Source organism: Trichomonas vaginalis, chromosome I (assembly GCF_026262505.1).
Source record: "Trichomonas vaginalis G3 chromosome I, whole genome shotgun sequence".
In the NCBI taxonomy this organism is placed as follows: Eukaryota; Parabasalia; order Trichomonadida; family Trichomonadidae; genus Trichomonas; species Trichomonas vaginalis.
Window position 1 is genome coordinate 18,832,009 of NC_067203.1, and position 14,071 is coordinate 18,846,079.

A 14,071-nucleotide genomic window follows, 5' to 3' on the forward strand; every position below is an offset into this window, starting at 1 on the left:
TTTATATAAAATAAAAATATAAATTATATATATAAATTAATTTTTTTAATTTCTCATAAAATATGGCTTGGGGCTTTTGGAACAAACTTAAAAAAGGTTTCATTAAAATAGGAAACGGAATTAAAAAGGGCTTGACATGGGTGAAGGATCATATAATAAAACCAGTAGTTAAACCATTAGTTAATACATTTGGTGGAGCTCTTGATAAAGTAAAACCAGGATTAGGGACAGCGCTTAACGCTGGCGTAAATATTGGCTCTGGTTTGGTTGATGATTGGAGTGGTTCAGGTGATGGTTCAACTACTCGCAAAGCAATGCAAGACGTTGGCTGTTGGGTTAATCGTCGACTTAATAAATAAACCTTTCACTCATTAATTTAAATTTTTATTTTTCCCATTTATTTTAAATATTTATTTTTCCTACTCTTTCGCTCCTAATGAATTTTAACATTTTCACATAAAATCCTAATGAAACTAATGATGTGTTTAAAAATATTATTTGCGTTTTAAAAAATTTTTCAGTGGTGAGGTCATATGCGAGAGGTGGTATTGTTTAGACGTGAATATGAAAAACAGAAATGATGAGAGCAGAGGAGCGGAGCGATTGGGTCTCAACTGAATGTTTTTTGGTTCACTCTAAAAATACCACGTCACATACTACTGGAAGATATATTAGTAATATATCTAGTAAAGTTTATAGTCCATTGATAATGAATAGCCTAATGTATAATATTGTTATTCAAATTTCGAACTTGTGCTTTTATATAGCCACTAATTTATCTTTATGAGCAGTTATTACTGTAGGTACAACATCTATGTACAAGATATTTGATATTTTACAGATAATGCCTGACTTATTGTACTAATTAATTGATCCTAGCTGAAATTACGACACTCAAAGTTAGCTTATTCATCTTAAAACGTTAAGAGTTCCTCGTCTCCTGTTCAAAACTTGACGGCCCTCTCAATTTTTAATTTTTATGACAAGATAAGTCAATTGTTTCTAACTTTATTTTTTAACTATCTCGACACAAGATCCTGTTTACGCTGATTTTGACTTCCATTGATATACTATAGCCCAAACTTCTGAAAAAAGCTAAAGAAAAATAGCAAAGATACTTTCTATCAATATATTGTTGGTAAATCCAAGCATTGCCCACAGGCCAAGCCATCTTGAAGGATTCTTTAATACAATGGTACCAGCATACGCGAATATTCTTCAAAATTCGTGCAACATAAAGAAAACAGAACTAGGATAATAAAAATGGAGTTCTCTTGTGAAATGTTTTTGAATAAGCATAATTTCTTTATTATCAACGTAGTAAATTCTGAATTTTTATTTCTAAACGTGTAAATTTTTCTATAATGTCTTCTACACCTTCTGATGAATCTGATATTAAAAAAGCGGCTGGAAACCTTGGAGCATCAGATCCTGTAACACCAAAGCTTAGATCGAATTCAAATAGATCAACTTCATCCTTCGATTCACCAAGATCACCTTTATTTTCTAAAGAAGATCAAATAGAAATACAGCAAAATCGTAGAAAACTGGAAATGGAAATCATAACTCTTGATCATAAATTAAAATCACTTCAAACTGAATTTCAAAATTTAAATTCAAAATTAGTTTCGCATGGAGAACTTACACAATTAAAGGCTCAAACTAGGTTAAAGATTTTCGATGATCAAAATACTCAAGCGAATCAACTTATAGATGATTATATTGAAACTATCCAATCAGTACGAGCTGCTCAAGCAGCAATAATAGTCCTCGAACAAAAAATTCAGGAAGAGTCAGAAAGACGTAAAATAATTATTGATGAATCAAATTCTGTTCTAAATGCTTTAGATTTTTCAGATATGAAGTTTACTTCTCCAAAACTTACAGATGTTGATGATAAACTCGACAAATCTGTAAAGATTGATATGGATAGACTAAGGATAGACATTCAAAATACTCAAAATTCAATATCATCTTTAGAAAATTCGCATCAGTTTTTACCAATACAAACAAGTGTAGCAAATGAAATGAAAAAGTCATTTGAATCTGATATTTCTCTTCGTTCAATCGGTACAGCAGCAATCAGATCTGAAATTCAAGCAAATCAGAAGCTCATAGCAACAAATGACAGCGAAATACGTAAATTTGAAATGGAAATAAACGAAATGAAAGCAAATATGGATAGAATTAAGAAAAATATCCAGACAGAAAATATTAGTCACGAAACCCAATTAAATATTGCAACAACTTCATTTAAACAGCAAATGGCACAGTTAGATACTGATCTTGAATTTTTGAAGACTAAACTATCAGATACTGCTTTAATTTATGATAAAATAGCAGAAGAAACAAAAATGATGGAGACTAAATTCCAGAATTTTTCTTCAGAAGAAAATCCAGAAGAAGATATGGATGAAACAGAATCAGAATATCCAATTGACTATTCCACTAATTATAACTCATTGCAAAGCAGTTCCCAGCCAGATGACAATACAGAGTTGATTTTAACTGCAAGAAAGAAAGAATTAGAGAATGAAGTTTCAGAATTAAGTTCGAAATTCAAAGAAATGAAGAAAGATGCGCTGAAACGCGAAAACTTCCTGAAACAAACTATTCTTAAACTCAATAATAGATTTAAAGAAAATAGAGATATTTTGATTCATTCTGGATTTAATTTTGCTATTTCGCCTTCTAGTCCGTCTGGATCTGGAATAACGAAGAGCCTTGATAACTTGATTATTAGAATAGATAATTCTTTGTCAGAGCTAAACCTCAGCTCAAAATAAAATGTTTTGTATTTATGTTAGAAAAATTTCAACTAATTTTTACGACACTGATATAACCTGTAAGTGTACATTATAATGTTATTAAAAATAATATCTGAAATGACATTTTTAATAATGTTATCCTTGAATATCAAATATTTCTAGATCTTCAGCATTAAAAAAATCATCCTATATAGATAGAACACATAATAATTCATTAGAAATATGATGATTTTAGAATGACTCAAAGCTAAAATCTTCGACATGTGATATGAAAAATAGTCCTTTATAAAAATGAGTAAAGTTAAGAGACCTAAGATGATCAAAGAAAATGATCCACGTGTAAGTGGAAATGAGCATAAAAACCAAAAAGACGACAAGCCTGAAGCAGTCGTTGAAACTTTAGCACCAACATCAATGTTCTTCAGTTATAACCAAGCTCTCGGACCGCCATATCACATTCTTGTTGACACTAACATGCTTTGGCAAACAGTTGCCGATAAAGTTGACCTTATTGATGGTATGCAAAAATGTTTGCTTGCAAAATGTGTCCCAATTGTTACAGATTGCGTTGTTGCAGAGCTTGAAAAATTAGGTAGAAAGTTCCATCTCGCACTCAAACTTACAAAAGATCCTAGAGTTAGACATCTTAAGTGCGGATGTCATGGAAATTACGCTGATGACTGCATAGTAAATCAAGTTACGAAAAACCGTATATACTGCGTTGCAACAAACGATAAAGATTTAAGAAGACGTATTAGAAAGATCCCCGGTGTTCCAATTTTGTACCTTCACCAGTTCAAATTCCAAGTTGAACGTCTCCCAGATAGTGATTTTGGCCCAAGACACTTCTAATCATTGAGTTTATTTGATTTTTTGTCCATAGAAAATAAAATTATAGAATTTTTTAGATTAACTTTTTCATTATCTTTTCAAAACTCATACAAAAATAGTTTAATAAGTAAAATAGCTCTATTTACATTTTAAAATTCTCTATATAAATTATTCTTTTTTCTCTTCTTTTGTTTCAGGTTCTTTCTCTTCCGTTTCTTCTTTCTTCTCATCTTCTTCAACGTAGTCTTCTGGTTTCTCTGTATTTGTTGCATATTTCGCCTCTAATTCGGCTATAACTGAGTCTTTGAGTTTCTTTGATGGTGGCATAATTTGAAGACCGTCATCAATGTAAAAGATGGGCATTTTAGGGTATAAACGTTGTATTGTTTTACGTAGTGGTCCATCCTGGGTGCAAACTATTCCATTAAAGCCGTGTTTGAGGTTATCAAGAATGCAATCACGTGGGTTCATCGGCTTGTGTGAACTGCATTTGAAAAGTTGGCATTGTTTTTTACAAAATTGAACTGTGCTCTGCATATTTTTGTCCTTTAAAGAAGAAACTTCAAGGAGTCCGCATTCTGTAACTTTTAAGAAGACTTGTCCCTTGAAAATCTCAGTAAATCTATCCTTTAAGTTGATTTTTGAATCTAATGAAGCAAAAATGAAATTTGGATCACATAATACCAAATATGGAGGATGAAGACCAAAGGAAGTCTTGAAAAATCGCATTGCGCTTTTCAATTTCTTCATATGTGTCACACGATTCATGAGATTTTTATAAATCAAACAAAGCTTATCAAAATAAGGCAACCTTTTTAAATTTTTTCGACCCTACAAAAAATATCATTTTTTTTAATTTTCTTTTTTTTTTATTGTTTGATATGCAATCAAATACATTTCAATTCAGCTTTTGCTCATTTCCAGATAAGCCAGATGCAGAACGATTAACAGCCAAAGTTACTGTTTCAAAAGATAATTGTTATATTGAATACCCTCAAAATCAACCTTATACTACAGATGTACCTCCTATAAATGATGTGCAACTTCCAAATGAAGACATTGCTCCAGATGTTTCAAGTCATGTCGACGTGTATTCTTCAGATCAGGATTTCAATTCATTTTATTTGTTTTGATTTATTCGCAATACTACACTTTTAGTGCTCTTCTCATAATCTTTGTTTGAAATCTAAATATTTAATTTTTTAAATACAAAAAGTAAAAAGTAAACAGAAAATGTTTTTCGGAAATACTATAAAACGATGAAAGAACTTTCTAAATTTATTTAATCAATGAAAAAATAATTTTAACAATTGCAACCAGAATCGGCTTTCTTATCGGCTGTAGCAATATGTGGAGCTGTTGGTGGCTGGAAAGCGCCAACTAACTTTCCAGACTTAACGTTCTCGTGTAATGTTTTAGCCAAGCGTACAAATGCTTCGTTAACGTTTGTTCCATCCTTAGCAGAGGTCTCTAAGTACTCGAGTCCGTGTCTTTGTGCATAATCCATTGCTTCTTGTGTTGTAATTTGACGGCCTTCATTGCAGTCTAATTTGTTTCCGATTAAAAGGATGACTGCATTAGGTGTTGCTAGAGATTGGAGATCATTGAGCCAGCCGTCAAGTTCTTGGAAGGACTGCTGGTTATCAAGTGCGAAAGTTAAGATGCCACCAGCAGCACCTCTGAAATAAGCCTTTGAAACTGAACGGAATCTCTCTTGTCCAGCTGTATCCCAAATTGAGAATTTTGCAACCTCAGAGTCGGTTGTTATTGTAAATGTTTTGAATTCAACGCCAACTGTTGATTGCTTTTCTTCACTGTAAATTCCATCAACAAGACGTTGTACAATTGATGTTTTGCCAACACCAGAAGAACCTACAACAACGATCTTGTAATTAGCTTCAGGTAATTTACTCATTTAAAGATGATTCCACAGTAAAAGTGACCGTATCGTCAGATGTGACAATTGATTTTTTATCTTTCAGATCAAAATTCCTAGCGGCAGAGATTTCTGATTAAAGGATATAACATTTTATAGCGAATTGATGGCCATGGGTTATTATGTTGCATGCTAAGTTCGGTCAACGATAGAAATTGAGTGGAAATTAATCGTCGAGGAAGTACGATTATGTAAAGTAAAAAAAATGTTGTGGGATTTTTAATATTATATATTATCTTATAATAAAATTTTTTTGAGTCATTTTAAGAAGCACATATAATTTTTTGAATTTAAAAATTAAAGTAGTGTCAAACGAATTTATCACTTAATTTAATACTCAGATTTCTTAAAATTAATGAAAAAAAGGTTTTCTGAGAACTTTTGAGAATTGTTTTCAAATTCCATTATTGAAAATATATAGGTATTGTATGAAATTCAAACTCTATATTTATTAAAATTCTAAATTTTTAATAAAAATAACTTTTCAGAGGAATATGATTTTGAATGGTTGATTAATAAGTATAAAAATGTCTACGATTTTAAGGAGGGAATTGTTCCTTATGAGGTATACATCATAACTATATACCTCATAAGGAACAATTCCCTCTTGATAGCTGGGAAACTTTCTCTGAATAACTTATCATTTGGAGAAAGTTTCCCAGCTATCTATTAGAAACTAAAGGCTGTGAGGCACTAATATATAATCAGTGCCTCATAGCCTTTAGTTTCTTATTAAAAACGAGAAAACTTGTTCGAAATGATAAACAATTTCGAACAAGTTTTCTCATTTTAAGGAGGGAATTGTTCCTTATGAGGTATACATCATAACTATATACCTCATAAGGAACAATTCCCTCTTGATATCCTGTATATTTTTGAATATATTTTTTTAATTAAAGTTCTCAAAAGTATTATCAAAAGTGATTTTTTAAAAATATCTCCAATTAATTAACTAATTAAAAGTATTATATTTTTAAAATTAAATAGTTTTTCAATTTTTTTGAAGGAATTGAGATACTTCCCACGACAATAAAATTGAGAGGTTTACATTATGACTGATCTTAGCATGCAACAATTATTGGGAAAAGCTTTGCTCTTTCGAAAATTATGCCAAATGTAAATTGGAATTAGTTAAATTGATATGTTGTAATACTCTAATTATGTTTCAGGTCTTATGTATAAATGGCATTTCCCATCGATATTATCATATGATATCATTACTCATTAGATTTTTTGCTTTTTCTCATTTCTGTTGATCGAGAACATAAAACATTTCTCAAAAAGTTTAGATAAAGCTTATTTCTTATAGATAATCATTAATGTTTCTTGATATTTTGAAATTCATATCATCTATTTATGTTTTTGAAGAAGATTGCTTGTCCATGCATTGTAATCAAAATTATCTCTTCAATGCATATAAGATACATAATGAGCATGTAATATATGAAATAAATCCTTGTATATTCATGATTTTTAAACAGAAAGGAACTGAAATATAGTTTTGTTGTTGATTTTATAATAAATTTAAAGATTATTGTCAATATCACTTTGTGAAAGGAAGTTTACAAAAAAGTGATGCTTTTTCTCATAAAAAGCTTTTTTTATTTCAAAACAAATTATGGAGAGTCAAGTTTTAAACTCTGCTGACATTCTCCTCTCCATTTTCCCTTCAATTGAAGATCAGCTGATATGTATCGCCAACAAATTTGAACGCGATTTGTCTGTAGCAGTTGAAAGGAAATCTGGAAAGATAATTTACAACACGCCAGCCTTAGCATCGCTTTTAACACGCTTCCCACACAGTTACAGTTCATATTCCAAGTGTGTAAACGACTTTGTAGACGTCGGAAGAAACTCACCTGATGCAGCGATTTCAGTTCTATTCAAATTGCTTCCGATTAGAGCAAAGTGTGATCTTTACCACAGAATTATTCCTAAAATTGCAATGGATCCTGCTTTCGATCAAATTCTCGATTTATTTTTAACGTTATTCTTTGCAGATTGTGTTACACAAATTCTTACAGAAAAACCCGATACTAAGTATTACCACTCATTAATACTCATTGGTTACAAGAATGCTGCAAAGTTTTCAGAAGAGTACGAAGAACCCCTTCGTGTACAAATCGTAAAGCAATTCTCTGTAATCTTCTCGCTTTTATCAATCAACCACCTTAACGAATTAATTACAAGATTCAACAATTTCGTTGAAAAATACGATATCGGTTTATCCTTACTTCTCAATCGTTATATTCGCTTATCAGTTACCCAAGAAGTATCATTTGAAACATACAAACGGTTTATTGATAAATTTGCTGATTTTTCGGATGTTTTAAAGAAAGATCGCAGATCTCTTGATATGTGGGCCGAAGCATTCTGTTCTTTACTTACACAGATCAAGCCTGAAGCTGCAGATAGCATTAAAGACGCTCTCAAGAAGATTTTCAAAACTGCAAACACAATGGCAAGCGATAAAGAGACTGTTAAGTGGTATCTCATGCTCTGCTCAGTCATTATCATAAGATACGATGCACTTTACAAGAAGGAATACGCTACTTTCATACAAGAAAGAATATTAAAGAAGAAAGAACGTCTTAACAAGCTCGAAGCCAAGTTAAACTCATTCCTTATCATTATTCGTGGTCCGAACTCGTCAAGAAGTACTCAATTCTGGGAGTGGGGACAATATAATGCGACAGCTCATCATGGCATTGAAATTTCATTCATTAATGATCCAACTCAGAAACAGGACGCTCCAGATTCATACACAAACATGTTTTTCGACCACTTTGTCGCTGATAATCCGATCGAAAAATTCCCAGATGTCGTTGGAGACATATTAGTTAATTTTGCCTCAAGAGATTTCAATCACTTTATGCTGACAACCATTCCTAATTTGATTGCAAAGCTCGGAGAAGAGAGATCTATGTTATCTCTTCACGCCTGCCTTTCACAGCTTGTTGATACCCACGCAAAATTCGCTGGATGGGCTCAGAGTTCGCCTCTTAACAAGAAGATCCGTGTTGACGTTAACATTCACTCATTCTTCATGCAAATTAAGTCTTTGCTGCTTAAATCCATAGATAAGATCACTCCACAAGAGTTCACAAATGACGCTTACTGCTTTGAACTCGATGAATCCCCTGATGTTCCTGTATTTAGTTTACCATATTCCACATCTCCACTTTCAGAGGCCACTAAGTCGAGAATTGCTCATTCCACAGAGATTGTAACAAAAGCTCTCGAAGAATGGGAGTTCGCAGATAACTCTATTGGTTATGATTTGACAATCGACTTTTCTACATATGAATCCACCACAAAGAACGAGAGATTTACCATCAAGATGCTCTCATTCCTTCCTATCATCATCAATACTTCCGATTTATCTGCGCACGACAGAATTGAGAATCTTTTAACGACAGTTTTATCTTCTTCTCGCTCCATTTCATACTACGCTTTACGTGTTATCAATCAGATCTTCATTGTCAACGAATCAGCCCGTATTATCATATACAATGCGATCATAAACAAAATCCTCAGTACAATCAACAGGCACCACGTATTTATTCTTATCCAGTTCTTAGTTAAACTCCTCGATAAGACATTACCACTCGATACAAACAAAGAACAAAACGAGAATTTTGTTATCGAGTGCCAATCTCTGTTTTTGCTCTTAATGTGCTACCACATTGTCGAAATCCGTGAACTAGCACTCAACTTCATAGAGAAAATCCAGAGATTCGCTTCTGGAATGGAAATAGAAGTTCCGATATTTGATACTTTGAACGATAACTCATCATTAATATCCGCAGCCGTCAGATCCCACATCTATGTCCACAATACGAGCCGTCTCGATACTCCTCCTCCAACAGATAATCTTTGTACTTATTCCGAAGTGGCAACATCACGTTCTGACAATTTATTCCAGTACTACATCGAAGAAAGCATGTGTGCTCTCCAAAGACCAAACTGTATCCCTGTTCTCATCCGAACACATCAAATTATTACACAAGCAATGAGTTTATTTGGAGATTGCCTACCTTGCGATCTTCCTCCATCCAGGGCCTTGTTGTACCAGAACTTTTTGACCGTTTTGACCCATACATCTCCTGTATTGAACCCATTAGTCCAAAACAGGATGAAGAACGAGCTGAATCTAGAACAGAACGTCGCAAACTACAGAAATACGGTGTTTTTCACAACAACAAACGAAAAACACCTCCAACAATTAACGGATAACCGCGATAACGCGATAAAAGTTGCTTCATCACTAGTTTCATACTTGAAAGTTGATGAAGAGCATCCAGATCGTGTGAAGAACTCCGTAAACTTCTTCAAGCACATTCATTGGACAATTCTTTGTGATTTATTACCTGTTCTTGGCGAATTCGTCCAGAAAGAGCCTGTATCCACTAACATTGACCTGTTATCATACATTTCTGAGATTTTCAGTCTAATTGGCGAGAATTCCAACATAATGTTTGCTTTGGCAGCGAATGATGATGCGAAGAACGCTTTTGCTAAGTATTTCCAAGCAGCAGAAGCCTATTTCCTCGAAAACAAACTGAATGGAAGTCGCAGATTTACTGATGTCTCTCAAATGAACCAAACAGAGCTTTTATCACGCAAACAAACATGTTTGGCCTATTGCAGAGTTGTCAACTTCTTCCTTTCCGCACTTACACCCATCAAGATCTATCCAGCGGAAGGCGCCATTCGCATTCCAGAACAAAATCCATGGCTGAAAGAAGGAAACTGGAAAGATTCAGAGAAAAAGATCACATTGGCGTTTTTAGTCAATTGGGGAAAGTTGAATGATTCAGATAACGCTGATTACTTTGATTTGGCAAATGCCGCATCATTAGCAATCATTGCTTTCATCAGAGTCATCAACATCTTCTCTCCTCTCTATGTCATTCCTACTGACTTAGAATCAATTATTATAAACCTGGAAAAGGAAGGACACAACGCATTGCAATCTATATTAACAACGCATTATGATTACATGATGCCTGTTTTCCTTGGATACGCGTACAACGCACCTCCTGACTTGGCTCCGATGTTTTTCAAAGCGATTTGCATGCAATTCACGAATCTTTCTCTCGACACGAAAAAGATCATTGCTGATCAGATGATGGAAAGATTCGCTCCTCAAAAACTCGCTGAAAGGACATCGTCTTATTTGAGTCTTTCGCCAGGAATAAAGAGAATGGCGAGAGTCAGAACAATGATACAGGATTTAACAGTGAATTTGTCAAACAGAGATTTGGAATACAACAAACAATTCGCTGAATACGCTGGCAAATTCATTCCTATTTCTTTGATTTACCTTTTGCATGAAGATTTCACTTTGCGTCAGACATCCTTCAAGTTCCTTCAGAGAATCGCTTGCACGGCACATCATTTGTTGAATACAAACAAAGATGATGGAAAACAAACAGCTTTGTTTGTCAAAAAACTTCAACAATTAGCACCATCATTTTTCTCAACACATGTTTCGATTACTGTTGATATTATAATGAATGTTGCTGAGTTGTTTGCTGAGTATCTCCCACAAGTAAGCGAAGTCTTGATACAGGAAGTCTTCACACAAATAACAACAGCTGCAAAAGGTTCTTTAATCAACCAATCAATTAAGGCTACTTTACTTCAGATCACTTCACTTTTCATGAGAAATCTTAAACTTGACAAGAACAACAATTGGCCAAGTTCATTTGTTTTTTACACACCTTATTCTCTCATGATGTCATTGCTTGATATTTTGCCATCTATTGACCAAAACTCATTTTCACATTATTTAAGTTTGTGGACAAATCTCGCGAACAACGAAGAAAACGCGAATTTGATCATTAAGTTCTTAGTCCAAGCATCAAGTGATGTTTCGAATGAAAGGTCTGTTAAAGTAGTTATGTTGCATCTTGCTAAAAGATACTCAAAGAATATAATCGAAGAATTAGTTCATCAACTAACATTTGCTTGTTGGTGGAATAACACGATGCAAGGAAGAATTCAGTCTGATGCTCCTCCATCACATGAAACACAGTCTGTTCAGTCATACATAGCTATTTTGAAGACATTGACTGATCTTTCACAGGCTTATCCACAAGAAGTTTCTAATTATATACATATAATTGTTAACTTTTGTTTGTTGTTTTATGATATCGATCCTGCATTGAATGCTGAGTTGATGCTGATTATTCTCTGGTCAATGCCGCAATGCCCTGAATCTCTTGTCTCAATCTTCGCTCCTCCATGCGCTTTGATTTGGTCGAGAGCTTCTGGAATCGAGTTCACGGAGAATATGAAGAAAGACGACAACTCAGTGTCATTCACACTCAGGCAATACAGAAAAGAACCTGTTTCCATTGTTGATTTCACAAACCAATTTGTTTCTTTCCTCCGCAAACACAATAAGACGGAACAAGCTTGCGAATGGGGCAAAGAAGCACTTAAATGGGCTTGTGGATGTGGTAATTTGGAAGTTGCTGGTCGTGCTTGTTTATTGTATTCTGAGATCTTAGAACCATTAGACAGCAACTTAGTTACTGATTTAATCAACGCGTTCAAAGTTGTCACTGCTTGCAATCCAGATAATACAAGGAGATTCTACATTTCTACAATTATCAAGGCATTGGAAAGTGTTGTTGACATCAAGGCAGAGGATAAAGAATTCAAGGATTCTATAGAGAAAATAGCTTTGGTTGTTCATCCTCTTATTAAGTATCCAGAAGAAGAATCATTATGTATTTCCGCATTGGCCATTTTCGCGAAATACATTTTGTGCGGTGATATTTCCAATGAATTGTTGATTGACACGATTAATTCCATTGCTCCTTTGTTTGGATGTTTGTCAAGACAAGAAGCGTTGATTGGCATCCTCCTTGCGATTTTCAGCAAGATGAAAGACAGGACAGACACAAAGATGCCATTGACTTTGTTCACATTCTTCCTGCCAACGATTTTCAAGATGGTTTCCGCACAACAAAACATTCAGCCTTATACAAGTGTTGTCACCGATGACACTGAAATCAAGAGTGTTTTGGAGTCATTGTTAATGATAGCACAATGCAAGTGCTTCAATGAAGATATACAACAATATATCTTCACAACAATTGGCTCATTAACAAAGGAATCAATTCATCCGTCCGCTTTCATTCTTGGTATTGCAATGCATTTGATTTCTATTGATGCAAAAAGTGTCATGGATGCAGCACCACTTTTCACATCATTAGTTTATCATTCTTCTCCTGACATGATGAGCGCAGTGTTCAGCACAATCAGTTCTATCATTGAAGCATCAAATTGCGCTGCTCCTTTCTCAGCAATTGTCGAATTCTCAACAAGAATCGCTTCGATCGAAGCTGTTAAAGTTCAGGAAGCTTTCTTGAGAGATTCCCAAAATCCTGATAAACAGAAGATTGCTGGGCAACAAATCTACGCAATTGTTGAGCACAGGAAATGGTCTGATATTGTGAAGATAATTGGAGATCCAACATTCACTACAATAAGCGGAGATTCTGCTTTGGACAAACCAATTCCAATGGCTCCAATTGATGAAGACCTTTGGAAGGAAGAAAAGGCGCAGAAGGCAAAGGAAGCTGTCCAGGACATCATTGTTCAGCCATTCACTGGAACAAAGAAGATAATGGATGACATGAGAGTTGCTGCTCTTTATAAGGAAGGTGGTGAAATTCAGGTAGACAGAACAATCGGTGGATATTTGTCTTATAAGAATGCTCTCAAAGATATTCAAGAATAATCATGATTTTTTTTAGTTTATTTTATTAAAAAACAAGTAAAATTTTTATTTTTTTCCTTAATTATATTTCTTACCAACAAGTAATGGATCGTTTCAGTGTGCTTAGGATTCGATGATATTTCAAAATGAACTATAGTTTTAATTGAATCATATGATCTCAAGCGTCGTAATGAGAAATTGGAAATGAATGGTATATGTATCTTTTAATATTTTAAGTTTATTTCACATTAAGACTGACCAAAATGCGTTAATTCTATGATTCCTTATCTAATATACCATAAAATACAGCACCATTCTTATGAAATGAAATATGAATGCCCATAAAAATTGTGATAATGCTTTGAGAAAATTGAGGACGGATGAATCGCCTAAATTGAGTTATCTGAATCGATTTAACTGAAAACATGCTAGTTTAGCTTAAAACTTATAGTTTTCAATTCATTATTTAATTTGTCCGATGTTTATATGAATAAAAAAGCAGTAAACTAGTGAATATACTGTTAGTTAATTATAATTTAGAGTAAATTACTATTCAATGCGGCGAAATAAAAGTCACAAAAAAATTCGCGTTATATTTTTTCAAGTCGCCTACGTAAATCAAGTTATATAAAGACTCATTAATGCGTACATTAATATTTATTTACTCTTTTTTTGATCTCAATGAGTTGATGTTTTTTATATCGGCTTTTCTGAAATTTTACTCAAAATCAAATAAACGATGACCAAAATCGCTCTCAAAAATTTAAATTGAGGGGAGACACAAATTAGATATTTATTTTT

The 14,071-nt window shown here is 33.7% G+C and overlaps 6 protein-coding genes across 6 annotated transcripts; 4 read left to right on the forward strand and 2 right to left on the reverse strand.

The window, feature by feature from the left end:
* Positions 1–62: 62 nt before the first annotated feature.
* On the forward strand, positions 63–359 carry TVAGG3_1010050 (uncharacterized protein; the record flags this gene model as incomplete). The annotated part of the gene is made up of 1 exon (XM_001330754.1): positions 63–359. One exon carries the CDS (start codon positions 63–65, stop codon positions 357–359), a length of 297 nt encoding a protein of 98 aa, XP_001330790.1.
* Positions 360–1,364: 1,005 nt separating this feature from the next.
* TVAGG3_1010060 (uncharacterized protein) lies at positions 1,365–2,786 on the forward strand (the record flags this gene model as incomplete). Its single annotated transcript, XM_001330755.1, has 1 exon — positions 1,365–2,786. One exon carries the CDS (start codon positions 1,365–1,367, stop codon positions 2,784–2,786), a length of 1,422 nt encoding a protein of 473 aa, XP_001330791.1.
* A 273-nt stretch (positions 2,787–3,059) lies between these two features.
* TVAGG3_1010070 (rRNA-processing protein FCF1 family) lies at positions 3,060–3,620 on the forward strand (the record flags this gene model as incomplete). The annotated part of the gene is made up of 1 exon (XM_001330756.1): positions 3,060–3,620. One exon carries the CDS (start codon positions 3,060–3,062, stop codon positions 3,618–3,620), a length of 561 nt encoding a protein of 186 aa, XP_001330792.1.
* A 147-nt stretch (positions 3,621–3,767) lies between these two features.
* On the reverse strand, positions 3,768–4,367 carry TVAGG3_1010080 (rRNA-processing protein UTP23 family; the record flags this gene model as incomplete). The annotated part of the gene is made up of 1 exon (XM_001330757.1): positions 3,768–4,367. One exon carries the CDS (start codon positions 4,365–4,367, stop codon positions 3,768–3,770), a length of 600 nt encoding a protein of 199 aa, XP_001330793.1.
* Positions 4,368–4,835: 468 nt separating this feature from the next.
* Positions 4,836–5,552, reverse strand: TVAGG3_1010090 (regulation of endocytosis; the record flags this gene model as incomplete). The annotated part of the gene is made up of 1 exon (XM_001330758.2): positions 4,903–5,514. The coding sequence occupies one exon, from the start codon at positions 5,512–5,514 to the stop codon at positions 4,903–4,905; it is 612 nt and encodes a 203-aa protein (XP_001330794.1).
* Positions 5,553–6,985: 1,433 nt separating this feature from the next.
* On the forward strand, positions 6,986–13,372 carry TVAGG3_1010100 (FURRY-related family; the record flags this gene model as incomplete). The annotated part of the gene is made up of 1 exon (XM_001330759.1): positions 7,154–13,291. The coding sequence occupies one exon, from the start codon at positions 7,154–7,156 to the stop codon at positions 13,289–13,291; it is 6,138 nt and encodes a 2,045-aa protein (XP_001330795.1).
* Positions 13,373–14,071: the final 699 nt, after the last annotated feature.